The following is a 13,772-nucleotide window of genomic DNA, read 5'->3' as shown; positions in this document are numbered from 1 at the left end:
GACAGTAGATGAGTAGAGGGCCACCAAGAGAAGAGATTTACTATCTCTAATCTACACCATAATCCATTTCTGGCGATGTCGTCCTGTTAAGGGGCGTTGAGGTAAGAGAAGTGTAGAAACTTAGCAAAAGCCACTCGTTAATCACCATATATCACTCGTTTTTACCTCAACTCCATAGTTCGATTTATATGATTTACTCAAGGCAGCGTCTACATTAGCTACATGTCACTCTGTTACAGCTTCTCTAGCCTTGTATATGGCTTTTGTTAAACCTCAATTTATGGGTATTGAGATTACCAGCTATATGTATGTATTCCTTAACGTGATAATGAGGTACCGGCCTCTAGCTGATGTTTCGCGAGTTCCACCGCTCACGTTTATCTACTGCGCACCCGAAGCGAGCCTAGGCAATGAATTACTCACTAATCCACGGAAAGAAACAATATAATGTGTAATCACCGTAAGTGTCCAGTTTGGGAGTTTATCGTTCAAGCATATCAACAGGGTTAGGGTTATTCCAAGTCCCTTAGGTCACAACCGACCTCACTCACAGCTAGCTACGTCCACCACCAGGCTTTTGCGACAAACAATGGCCGTGAATTATTGAATCTTTTCCCGATGGCTTTCCCGTCGCGTCGGGCGGGAGGGCCAATACTCTACCAACCTGCGTGAAGAAATACCGGGTGTTGCCGAATATTTGATATCGATGGTCGTCGAGCTTGACGCCACAACATGCATGTGTGTACGAGTATGTACCGTATCGATAGGTGCATATGTACCTATTCCCTTAATCTCCCCCAACTGTCTCACCCTGGAAGCACATCCCCCTCGCACAATGCGCACACGGGCGCTGCGGGGAAGTATCCATGCGGACCGGCCGGTCGTGTAGATCTGCAGTTGTTTATTTTTTTCGCGCTATGTGCTTTCAGACATGCGCAATATAATACCCATCGATACATACATACCTACTGGATCATACCTATCCTGAGCAAGAGTCGGGAGAGACATAGCGAGACAGAGAGCACCCCGGTGCTCGCCAATCGCTTCACATACCCTGACCCCAGTTCCTGCGCAGCCTAGCTCGCTGAGCATGCATCGGGGGAGCCAGCTCATTCCCCTAGCAATGTAGCTGTGTGAGGAGCGGAGAGCTGAGGAAAACAAAAATAAAGTGCACTTTCGTCTTTGTGGTTTGTCGCCTAGAAGAAGAAAGCTCAAAGTTCAGCTCAATTGCAATAAGCAAAGGAGATACGTTTCTGTCGCTTTAAAACTTTCCAATCATCAGATACGCCCAGATTAATGGTCTGGCCAATTGACCTGCTTCCACAGACCTGAGGGCATGCACCCGCGCATGGGGAGGACTGTGACCGTGTCCTGTGACTTTGACTTCTTCACTCGGGCGCCGGACCCACCGGCCCAGGACCTAGAAGCTGGACGAAGAGTAAGGTACATACATGTAGCCGTGATACAGCCTGCACAGATCTAGCGTATGATAAACCTTTATACTTGAGTGATACATGTATACAGCAACAACTACAACGAGACCAAGAGCCAGAATTAACAGGAGCATCACCAACCTCATTAATTCAGTCTGCATCTCGGTGGAGAACTGAAACCCAATTCCAGTTACATCAGGACGAGCGCGGGTATCCTAGCTGGTATACAGCTGATGCCGACGCTGATAATCTCCAGCGATTCTTTAATTCGGCCGGAGATGAGCATCTTTGGTGCCGACAGTAATTTTTTGCTCCTAGGGAAATCTAACCCAGCATCGCAAGCGCGATACAATGAGTCTTCGGCAAAGCCCAGAGGGTTCTTGGTCTACACAGAGTTCCACTGATGACTCGGGAATACAAACATCGCGCGTACACGCCTCAGCGCCGCACCGACACGACATCCAGTATTCCCCCAAACAGCCGATTCCTCATCTTGACCATCCTACACCTCCGTACACCCCAAGATCGGCTACAATACCTTACCATCTCTAGGCCCCTGAGCCCGTATCACTTCGCTACTGCGCCATCAAAGGAGAAGTCAAGTCCTCCTCCGAAAAGGTCATCCTCGAGCTCCTCCACACAGCGCCCGACTTCAGGGTCCTACCACTGTACCTCCTCCGGCGCAATGCAGTTCACATACTCACAGCACCGACATTATCCGCAGTAGAACGACAGACATGGCCCGAAAGGCTTGTAGGACTACGTAACGGTGCGAGGGCATGAATACGCTACTTCTCGTACTCACAGAGAAGACCAGGGGATTCCTGGAATATTCTCAATTCTACGCGCCCCTTCCCCGGAATTCTGACTACAAGAAGGACAGGACCTGGAGTATAGGGGACACTGACATATATTACTTTACCGCGCCACAGGATCATCTGCTGTGCATTAGCATACCGGGGTTTCTGCTGACTACCTTGGGGGAAACGAAAGAAGTTATATCTCTAGAACCCACTGGCAATCCCAACCAATTCCTGATCAGCGATGACTACCTTGGGGAAACGAAAGAAGTTATTTCTCTAGAACCCACTGGCAATCCCAACCAACTCCTGATCAGCGATGATTAATAGGGATATCTCACATGCCGCGAGCTGGTGCGAGGTTGTGTATGCTTAGGGCCCTGTATGGATGAGGTAAGGACGAGACTGGACTAGCCTTTTACAAGTTCTGGCGCTTTTAATTGATATGACTGTGTTCACCCCGGCCCGCTTCTTTAAGCTCTGGAGCTTTACCACCCTTCCACTCCACACACAGCTATTTACTCATCTTACACGAGTTAGAGAGGATTGTCTTCATAAGCCTGGTCATGAGAGGACGACTGGGCGTAGGTGGCCTGTGTTTTGGGAAACTTTGATATGTGCTGGACAGCTACCCATCTGTCTGCCTCTATTGTCCTCTTGACGATATCCCCGCTTTGGAAGTCGGTGTGCGAATGTGGAGTTGCGTTGGCTGGTTAGTTTAGTTAGGTTGAGTTATGAATTAAGACATGTATCAATGCAGAAAGAAGGAAAGGTTGCTGGATAAATGACATACTTCAATCCAATCTCCAGACTGGTTGTATATCACAACTATCGAAGGCAACAACAGACCCTAGCCAAACTAAATGCGTACTCTCATCCATCACACGCCCCTGTGATCAATCACCACCCAGCCATCTTAACCCACGCCTGTAGAGTAGACTTTCCATTACTCAAACAAGCACTCAAGGCTGTTTGCACACAGAAATACCCCCCACCTCTATAAATCGATACTACCCACCGTCCTGTTATCTTTGTAAAATCCTGAGCATCTATTTAGTCACAGACTCTCACTCGCATCCCAGGGTTAGGGTTCCAACCGCTGCGCTCCGCACTAGTAAACAATTAAATTAAACCAACGGACTGCATCAGTGACGGATACATATATAGATGGACTGCTTAAGATCCATCTGAATGCTGCTGTCCGCTGACGGGCGGAACGGCGCCCTTTTTATGAATCGTGGAGACAAGCACCGACTCACCGAATCCCAAGCCCAGCAGTCCGAGGCCAGGTATGGAAACCCGGCTTCAACCATGCGCCCCTCACTGCTCCTCGCTGTAGACCAAACACACCCACTTCCAGCTAGCTGCTTCTCCCTCCCTCCCCCGTCACACCCTGAGCACATGCACTCCACGTCCATACCGCCGCCACAGCACACAACCCCACCAGCCTTGTACTTCCCACAACCAGCCGCGGTGATGAGTGGCGCTGTTATCGCTATCGCTATCGCTATCCTGTCACCCTCATCTTACCGCTCCCAGCACCCCGCCCACCGGGATGCTGCGCACGGGTACCTGCAGATGACGTGCCGTGCCGTGCCGGGGTGCGTGTCCGTGCATGGTGGGATGGGACCCTGCAGGCGGGGGAACGATCGCGACGTCGAGACATACAACCAACACATACAGCACAGTGCTTGCACGCACAGAAGAGTGCGCACAGACAGGGGGACTTGCATGGTGCATCCAACAACCCCACTGGGCGTACTGTCTCTTTTGCCGCTATTTGGACACAATCTGTACTTACTACAGCACATGTGCCTTCTCCTTCCTGGTTTCCCCCCCGCTGCGGACGGACCGCGGTCGACGTTACTGCACTTGTGGTGGTGGATACATGTATGTACTCGTATCTTCCTGACGTTTGTAAAAGGAACCACTATTGCATACCATACAAATACGCGCCAAGTCCACAATTTAGTATGGTATGCAATAGCGGTTCCTTTTACAAACGTCAGGAAAATACGAGTACTGTCTATACGTGCGTGTGTATACCCGGCTTGATGATCGCCTCTCCTTTCCGTAGGATCGGTCTGTAGAGCGTACCTCGACTCATGTGTTGCAAAGATACAAGCTCGTGTCGTACTACAAGTCGCCGCACGACCACCCAAAGGTTACGCCCCTGTGCATGCCCATAACCTCATATAGCCACGCATCCCCTGTATACAAACACCCCCCCCCCAAACCATAGAAAGCTACACTCCGGGCCGCACTCACGGCCCCCGCATACAACACCGCCAAGGACACCGAATCTAACAGACACGATGCAACTCCCATGCGCGTGTGGGGCTTCAACAGTTGGGGTATATGTTGGCTTATATGGCCTACATATGCTAAAGCCGGCTTTGCTACATACTACATACAGGCTCTCTCACCACATGGCCCGCTCCGTCTCATGCTCAGCTATAACTAGGTGGATATGCGCAAGCTGGAGATGTCATCAGATGGCTATATATTCCAGAACAGTTGTCCGGCGGTTTAAACGGGGTATTTCGATGATATGTATGTGTGTAGGAAGGGGAGCGGGCAGAGGGCGAGTAGCTAGTGGTGCACTTGCTAGACTTTTTATTTTGTGTATTAACTTGGATTTGGACAGTGGGCGACTATATCGAGAAAAACCAACAGGCAAGACAGGTGCGAGGCAGCCTTTTGTCCAAACCCCCCAATGACCAGGAATCGGGCAGAATGTAAAACCCGCCAAGTTGGTATGCGGCTCACCTGGAGGCGGATGGTTCGGGTATCGCATGGCTTCTGGACAGGACACGGAGGACAGAGCTTCAACCTGGCTGATCAAGAATATCTGGGACATAGGAGACGAAATGGGGTGCATGGTATGTACACAAATGCGGGAGATATATATAGAAACAGATGAAGGAAAAAAAAAATAAAGAAACCGGCGCTCTGTCGAGTACAGAGCCAAATGTGATACAAACATCGCAAATAAACGAAAAAGCAGGTCTTGCGCGGGCGGGCCCTGCATACATACATGAATCGCGATCCGTGTAGAATTACCGAGTGTTGTCGCCTCAATCGTATATCGAGGGGTTCCTAACGATGATAAGAGAGAATAATCTAATTGGAAGAAAAAAAAAAGACTGCTCGAGGTCGGTCAGTGGGTGTTTTCAAAAGAAACAAAGCTTTACCGGCTATAATCCCGAGGATCCTACGGTGGCAGAAGGACAAACCCTATCAATTTACACCGCCGCCCTACCAGTCCCCATAGCCGTCATCCCCTCCTCCTCCGCCATATCCATCATCATCATCGTAACCCCCCGAGAACTGTTTTGGTCGAACGAAAAGCGTTAGAATTGATTCCAATAAAGAGGGGGGGGGGATGTGTGTGGGAATACATCGGGCTCAGGCGACATGCTCCGTGCTGGGCTTGTCCATCCATAGTCTTCCTCGTGATGTCCTTCGTATTCTACTTCATGCAAAGTCTCGATGTTCTTTGGAGCGCCACCACTGGCGTTAGCTAACCAAGAATAATCAGGTGGCGTAAAGTGTAAAGTGACATACGTCGTTATACCCAATTTCCGGCGTCTGACTACGTGATATGTCTATGAACAATGGCTGGTGGACCGCAAGCTCCTGGTGAGGTGGCTCCGGGCTTTGAGTCTCCTATATATATATATATCATTGCCGGATAAGTATCAAAATTATGGTTCAACGAAGAGCGAAAGGAAAACGGGATTGATACCTCGCGGCCTTCATTACCCGGAGGAGTCACATTGGAGGTTTCACTGGTGGGTGATGAGGCAAGCTCCTGATCCAACGGTATCTCCATATCCGTTACGTCGTCATCGATGAAATCCGGCCTAGAATCTGCCCTGGAAACCCCCGCTAAATGTGCAACGCTCTGAATCTGGAGCAACGGTTTTAAGACGAGCTGTTCAGTCTTCCTCTCAACAGTAATTTGCCGTACTTTCAACTTTGGCTCTCGCTCCCGCGCGTTCTGCTCGCTGGACTTGGCACCACTCTTCTCCAGGAGTGCCATGATTGCTTTCTCTTTCATATCTTCGGCAATCTCGAGTGGTGTTTTCCAGGTGAAGAACCTCTCTTCGATGCTGGCACCTTGGTCAATCAACATCCTCACAGCATCTGTATCATGGCTGAAGATAGCCACATGTAACGGCGTCATTCCTTGGTCGTCTCTGCGATTGATATCATTTCCATGATCGCGCAGTAGCTCTTCCACCCTTAGTTCCACCTCTATTTGGACAATTTGATCATTCTTTTGGTCGGAATTCTGGCCGTTCACTTGGGCGGACACCTGCTTGTTTGATTGGGATGGCTTCTGGTTGTTAATTGGGGTAGACGACTGCTCGCTCATTGTTAGGGACGTTTGATCATTAATAAGGGGGGCAACCTCTGGCTACCCACTTGGAGAGACGTCTGCTCGCTCTTGTGCGGCTCCTCGTGACCGCCCGCTTGGGCAAGATGTGCCAGTAAATTCGCTTGGAGAGAAGCCACGATATTTGAATTACTGTTCGTTTGACCGCCCGCTTCAGCGCTAGCTTGATCAATCTTATCATTTGTCTGGCCATTGGCTCCGTTGAGTGTAGGTTTATCCTTTCCTTGGTCCTTGATCCCGTCCCTCGCATTCGACACGGGTGCACCCTTTTCCATCAAAAACCGGACAGTTGACTGATGTTCATGTTTCGTCGCAAGATCTAGTGCTGTATTTCCGCCGATATCCTCCATGTTCAGGCTTGCTCCGCGGTCTACAAGTTCCTTGACAGTCTGGATGTAGCCTTCTCGGGCGGCGTAGTGCAATGCCGTACACCCATCCTTAGTAACAGCATTGATCTCATAACCTTCCTGACCTAGGAGCAGAACCACTATTGCTGTATGACCACCTCCAGCTGCCATATGCAGCGCCGTTTCTTTGTATTTGTTGGACACGATTGGCTTGTTGAAGCTCATGTTTTGGAGTAGAGCCTGCACAAGAGGTAGATTGCCATTCCGCGATGGACTAAATAGGGCTTCTTGGGGAAACGTGGTTTTCCCTCGGGGGTCCGCTGTAAGCGTGAGAAGTCGTAAGAGTGCATTATCGGGGTCGTACTCGTCCATCTCGAACATGTTCTTGTAGAAAAGAGTCGGGATGGCATCATTGTCATCCCAAAGGGCTTCACGGTACGCTACATCGAACGCGGTCAGACCAGCGGTAGACTTGACGCTGACATCCAATCCCGGCAGTGAGAGACAGAATGCCGTAAGGTCCGCCAGTCCGTTCTTGCAAGCCCAATGCAGAGCAGTCATGCCTTGATTGTCCTTGGCATTGATGTCGGTCTCTCTGTACTCCGCTAGGGTCTCAGCGAGCTTGAGATTGCCATCTATCACCGCTCTGATGAACGCAGTTCTCCCATCGTCATCTTTCGCAGTCATATCAACCCCCTTCCAGATAGTGCCCAGCTTCGTCTTTTTCGGGAAGCCATAGGGGTCGGAATCGCGGCTCTTGAACCATTTCGGGGGTTCTTTAAATGTGATGGTTGCGACACTGAGCTCGTCGTCAAGTTGGGATTCTGTAACGGCAGTGCTCTCCACGAATGCTAGGAAGCTAGCGAGATCTCCAAAGCGAGAGCCTTCGGGTTTCTTCCCAATATAGTGGCCAGCCTCGAAGTCGGTCATTGATGAGCCGCTTACGAGAGCGGCGAGAAAGAGATTGAGACCCATCGGGGATACGCCGCGTGGAACATCGTTCACGAGGTATGTTAGGGGACATCTTGCGGTCATCGTAGCTAGAAGCTTCCTTTGTGGATCTTGCGCAATTAAGCTGAAGGCGTGAAAGGAGATTGAAGCTACCTGGCGTCTGAGTGCCTTGTAATTCAAGAGAGTAAAACTATGCTAGATATGAAAGACGCTGGAGTTGGATATATTTCAGCTATCAAAGGACGAACAGGATGATGGAGTTGATGATCAGCACGCGCAGTGGCTGCCTTAGCTCCCCATTCACGCAATCAGGCTATGCATGAAGATTTTCAAAGCTTGGTCACAGAAGGTTACTCTACTCTACTTGACATAGCTCTATGCAATGTTACACAGACTGATGGTGTTCTACCTAGATACATGTATGTATGTACCAACGGAACAAGGTACATACTTGAGCTCTACTCTATGTAATGCGTATCACGTATTAATTTGGCCGATAAGCCAGGCCACGCCATCAAATCGAGGTTACGTATGCTGAAGACCGGTCCAGGCCATTTCAGAATCAAGCTGTGCGCCATACATGTAACCAGCTGCCACTAATCTAATATGTATTGAACACTTGATACCCATAATCCAAGGTGCAACTCGCGGATCGCGAGGTGGGCCACTACTAGTTACATGTATTTACACAAAGATATCCTGCCGGATAAGATGGGTTCTGAAGATTAAACTTATCTTTCGAATTCTCAAAAGAGACGAGCCTGCATAACCCAAATCTTGCATGCATGGCCGGAGCATTATTAGGCGGGGTAATTGAATGAACCCTCTCAGATGTTACTACATACACATACCTTCCATTTAACTGATATGTAGCATATATATTATTAATACAAGTGCATGTAGAGTAAGTGCTTATATGTAGCTACATGTAGTGCAACACTGCCCGCGCGCAGGATATAATATAGGAAGAGGTCTTCACCGCGCGTGACCGTTCGTTCCAGTGTTTCGCATAATAGATATTGATGCCATGGACGTCATCTATCGGACACGTAGCAGTCTATAAAGGCCTCCTGAGAGTCCTTCGACCAACTAAAAATGAGCGGGGCCGGTAGTGCATCGCATGCTTTGATCAGTTTAACGCGCTAACGGCCGGCCATCGACACCAGCTTGAACCAACCATCAACTGGATTAGCCTTCAAGTACAGCATATCTCCCTTTATACTAGCACAAAGAGGGAAGGCTACAACGCCTGCTATGAAAAGAATGAATCGGAGAAGGCTAAGAAGGGGCCTATCAAAAGGATCAAGTACTCTACCATAACACAGGTGGAATTATGGAAGTGACAATCAATTGCTTCTCAATAGGTGGAAAGAAATTGCAAGTTGACCCTTGGAAATATTATTCCAGAATATTTGACATTGGAGAATGAAACACTCTTTTTAACGCTAGCTAGAAGTTGGGATACAGAGTTAATTCCGCACATCCTCAGCTTCGCCCCCCAACATGGGCGCCCTGGTGGAATGAACACAGGTCATGGCCGATTCACGAGATCACGATGACAGGAGCAGCGCCAATTAGAATCTAGGACATCTTTAAACAGAGAGATTTAACATCTAAGTCTACTCATTCGAGGAAACTGTACGAACGTATCTTGGAAAATTAATGGGTTTCCCCGCCTGGTAATTCAAACTGCAGCTAGAGAGCGAAACCTTTGTCCCGAATTGATCCCACAACGTCGTCTCTACAGAATTTACGAACTCTTCCAGAGGTTCTAAATCTCGGTCCAGATCATTTGAGTTATCCTAATATGCCAGATGCCCCCCCCCCTCCCACACTTTGCCTTATAACTATCCCCGCTAAATCTGACGACCCTGGAGCCTAGTTTCCCATGCATGCATAATGCGATGGAAGTTCGTTTACTGGACACTACCCCGGACTCTTCACCCACGATAAGCCTCTACTTAGCATCTGCATACCCCTCTACATCCGAGTCACGTCAACTTAGAATTGGCTTCCTTATCCTAGCTAGTATGTAGTACATGAGCCGCCGGCCCATTGCGAATTTCTTCTACCATTTACAAGAGCTCTCTTTTTATACGCTATAGGGAACGAAGGCACCTAGGCCTCGCCATATCTCCAGTGGTATTTTTCCCCCTTTTTTTTGTGAGTGTGTAGCTAGGTTGGAACAAATCAGGTTAAAATGTATTGAGAGGTCCCTATCTGTGGTCAAGGTTAATTGAATCAATGGCTTGAATTTGTTTCTCCTACGTACAGCTACCAAGATACATCACAGCGTGTGTGTGTGGCGCGTGCGTCTCTACTTTAGGGCTAATTTGCGATCAGATATCTTTCCCTGCCCCTTGCCATTCAGGATTTCCATGAATGTAGCTTGCCTGCACCGGATGTTGACGGCTAATAAGACACAAAGCTTCTGGCTACTGTTGAGCCTGCATCCTTTATATCGGCGCCAAGCACGCTGCGCTAACCCACGAGTTAGTTACATATGTTGAATAGAATGTTGCGAAACATTTTGTACCTTCGTGTCTAATTTCGCTATTCGTGAACTTTGTAGTTGATCCAAGCTTGTCCAGGAGGTACCATAAGACACCCCCTGTCTGCTCATATTTAGGTTCTACAACCGCCGGGCTACCTTCTTTACTCGACTTCATCCTCATACCCGTATTTTCTGGCTTGGGACGGTACTCATCATCCTCATCGTCGCTGTCGTCGTATCGGTCATCCTTATCGGAATCATCATCATCCGGCGAAGGGTCATTGCATAACCCAAAGTAGCGCTGACTCTGTTTACCTGCTGGCTGCTATGTCTAAGTCTCGGAATGCTTAAGAATAAAATCAATGTAGATTGAGTTTATTACGTCTGTTTGGACTGCAAGAGTACAGTGAACTGCTTTCTGTGATTTACTCATGTTAGCTAAGGTAAGTGATCAGAACCGTGATTAAATACGAGTGAGTACCTTATCTAAAAATTGAGTCACCTCGCTTACTAGAGGGTTCACTTTGATCTTTGCCTGATCCTTTCGCCACTCCGGTGTATTTACTCTTGAGTACTTTCTTTTTGGCTGTAGAATGGAGTGAGTACATGATCTGTGCAGCCGCCAGATCAGTACCGAGTTTACATACCAGGACCGTTTTCTTCGTTGAGTCACTTGCGGGCTGTATTCGTATGTCAAAGGTCCTTCTGACTCTTTGATTTGCAGAATTTTCCATAGCTGAGAGAACGAAAGGAAGAAAAGAGTGCGACTTGTTTCCTAGAATTATTTCCTGGAATTATTTCCTGACTGGTTGATGAAAAACTTGCAAGTGTATTGTTGAGTATTGAGTTGCAAAATCAGAAGACCGCGAAGAGGTGATAGTGGAAAGGCTTGACAAGAGATCTAGAGCTTTGTATATTTAGAGTTGTATAATTCCGCTGAAACGTGTTGGCTTTAGCCAGGTGTAAAAGGGGAATCTTTCTCTACTACCAGCAAGACCATTCGGATGTCAGGATTTAATTTGATAGTGGGTATTTCTGATATGATCGCCGCGCCGGGTGAAGCCTAGCACGCGTACGGTGCTGTAACACTGATCAGCCCCCCACCAATTACATGTAACCACATGTACTCACCCGCCCTTGACTAGAGACCTTTAGCCACCAGCAACAAAAAAATCCACAAACAAAAAATTATTAATTCCCTTCTGCATGCTTAGTTCCTTGGCCCGCATAGTCTCAAAATTACTCCGAGAGGGGAATCTTAGGCATTGGGATTGAAAATATCTCTAGGCGTATCCTTAAGTCTTGCAGTCGAAAATATTATATCGCATCCAACTTGCGTGTCTTGGAAGTCTTGGGAATAAATAATTTTTTTGTTCGTTGCTTTAAGGTACATACTGGCTAAAAGTCTCTGCTGCTAACTGGCTCACCATGAATTAATGGCAGTTAACTACTACATAAGTACATATGTATGTACCATAACCGTGGGTCATTGAAGTACATGAACCCGAGAAGCAAATTCTTTCTTAATCCTCATGCATGTATCATGCAGCATGTACGTACATCATACAGTAGGGCACCCCTAGCTCCTGAGCTAGTCATTGGAGCTATGATAGAACGAGATAATTAATGTATCTACATATCAGATAGACACCAGCTTCGGAGGCAAAATCTTCCTAGCCTACGACATCCTAGACTATAGAACATATGGAATTACTCACTAAGTGCATACCGCTAGAAAGCACGTATTCGTATGACCATCGTATAAGATGAGAACATCATATCTTTCGTGAATTAAAATGCCAAGGAGATCTCGAGATCTAATTCAAATTCCATCTGATTTCAAGAACTTCATCTAACCTCGTGATCTATAGACGCAGCGGTGTATTCATCGGTCCTATCACTCCCGCGCGGCGGCTCACTCAAGCATACAAGTATGTACCTACAGTCGTTCACCGTCACTCAACGAATGCTTTAAGTTGATGGCAGGAAGCATCTAAGCTACAAGATATCGAGGTTTCTTCGATTCCCATTGGCTCATGATCAACCTGCCCTATTCGTGTTCGTCAACTGGCGGTATTATCAAGTGATGATGAATGATTGTATAATGTTTTTACCTGTACATATTACGTATACATACCGAAGAGCTGGGTATAGCTAGATCTATAGACTGCAAAGCACCTCAAACGAGTATCGCCATCGATCCTAACAATCGGTCGATGCCCGTACGCATATATAGCTGGTCATTTGAAACAAACTTTCCCACTCAACCCGCATCCCTAGCTGCGCATTTAACCCGAGTCTTGATGTGTACGCAGCTTTGGATTCCACGATATTACTTATCATGAGTCCGTAATTAAAGGCGAGCTAGCTATATATAGGCTCGAGGCCTGCGACGTTATAACGTTGGTACTGTTATAAGGGCTCTGCTATTCGGAGATTGAATTTCAATCGCGCCTGGATAGATCTATAGCGCGATAACCTAACCATTGGTGTTTAATTTGGGTTCGAAATATCGATATTAAATTAATGGAGAAGGGTTTATTGATCCAGAGTCCCAACCCAATTGTCGCTTGGCGCCAAGAGTTATGCCACAAGAATGCTGGGCAAGGCAGCTTCAAGGAAGAGAGATACATTGAAGGCGGGGCTATCAATTACCTCTCGTCTCCAACGTCCTACGTACATGACGTAGGCTACATTGCATTTTCCGGAAACGTATGGGAATAAACCTACATATAGCCCTATGCCAATCCAACCCACCATTAATGTACTTGATCAATATATATAGAGTATATACGTACTATAGCTAAAATGTCTGTAAAGACTACATATAGCCCACTGTGAGGTCTGTCGAGATGTAAGATGTATACATGTATACATGCATGTACTATAGCTACATGTAGGTACAGAATACACGCCTATTGTGCGGTTGGAGATACTATGTACATAACCGGAGTCTTGCGACATTGGTTTATGAATATCAACTTCCTAATCAGGTAATAAATTAATCTTTTTAGAGCAGGCTTATTAAGACTACATGTACATGTAGGATCTTGGTGCTAGTGTCCCCATATAGTAATGCTGGATCCCAAATAGGGAATTATGAGTGTGTCATTCGTTGGATCACCCACCAAAAAAAACCCAACTTTTAGAAGCCACAACGAAAGATAAAATTATTCTGGCTCTGTTACGCTGTATACGAGAAGCGGAACTATGACAAAATAGAGATAAAACAACCCCGGGTTTGGTTAAGGAAAGTCAATGTTAGTGGTGGAAGTTGATCCTCGAAACCAGCCACTCCCCAACCATACCCACTGGAGTACATGCAACCGGTGGGTAGTGTTTAAC

At 47.4% G+C, this 13,772-nt stretch overlaps 2 protein-coding genes across 2 annotated transcripts; both read right to left on the bottom strand.

The window, feature by feature from the left end:
• Window positions 1-5,491: 5,491 nt before the first annotated feature.
• Window positions 5,492-8,017, bottom strand: H6S33_007903 (uncharacterized protein; the record flags this gene model as incomplete). The annotated part of the gene is made up of 5 exons (XM_044839267.1): window positions 5,492-5,563; window positions 5,635-5,730; window positions 5,801-5,902; window positions 5,982-6,602; window positions 6,665-8,017. The coding sequence occupies 5 exons, from the start codon at window positions 8,015-8,017 to the stop codon at window positions 5,492-5,494; spliced, it is 2,244 nt and encodes a 747-aa protein (XP_044688776.1).
• A 2,233-nt stretch (window positions 8,018-10,250) lies between these two features.
• Window positions 10,251-11,161, bottom strand: H6S33_007902 (uncharacterized protein; the record flags this gene model as incomplete). Its single annotated transcript, XM_044839266.1, has 5 exons — window positions 10,251-10,414; window positions 10,470-10,752; window positions 10,810-10,845; window positions 10,909-11,013; window positions 11,075-11,161. The coding sequence occupies 5 exons, from the start codon at window positions 11,159-11,161 to the stop codon at window positions 10,251-10,253; spliced, it is 675 nt and encodes a 224-aa protein (XP_044688775.1).
• Window positions 11,162-13,772: the final 2,611 nt, after the last annotated feature.

Source organism: Morchella sextelata (assembly GCF_020137385.1).
Source record: "Morchella sextelata strain SCLS chromosome Unknown scls_24, whole genome shotgun sequence".
In the NCBI taxonomy this organism is placed as follows: Eukaryota; Fungi; Ascomycota; class Pezizomycetes; order Pezizales; family Morchellaceae; genus Morchella; species Morchella sextelata.
The sequence above is the reverse complement of the archived record's forward strand: the minus strand, read 5'-3'. Positions and strand labels throughout refer to the sequence as shown.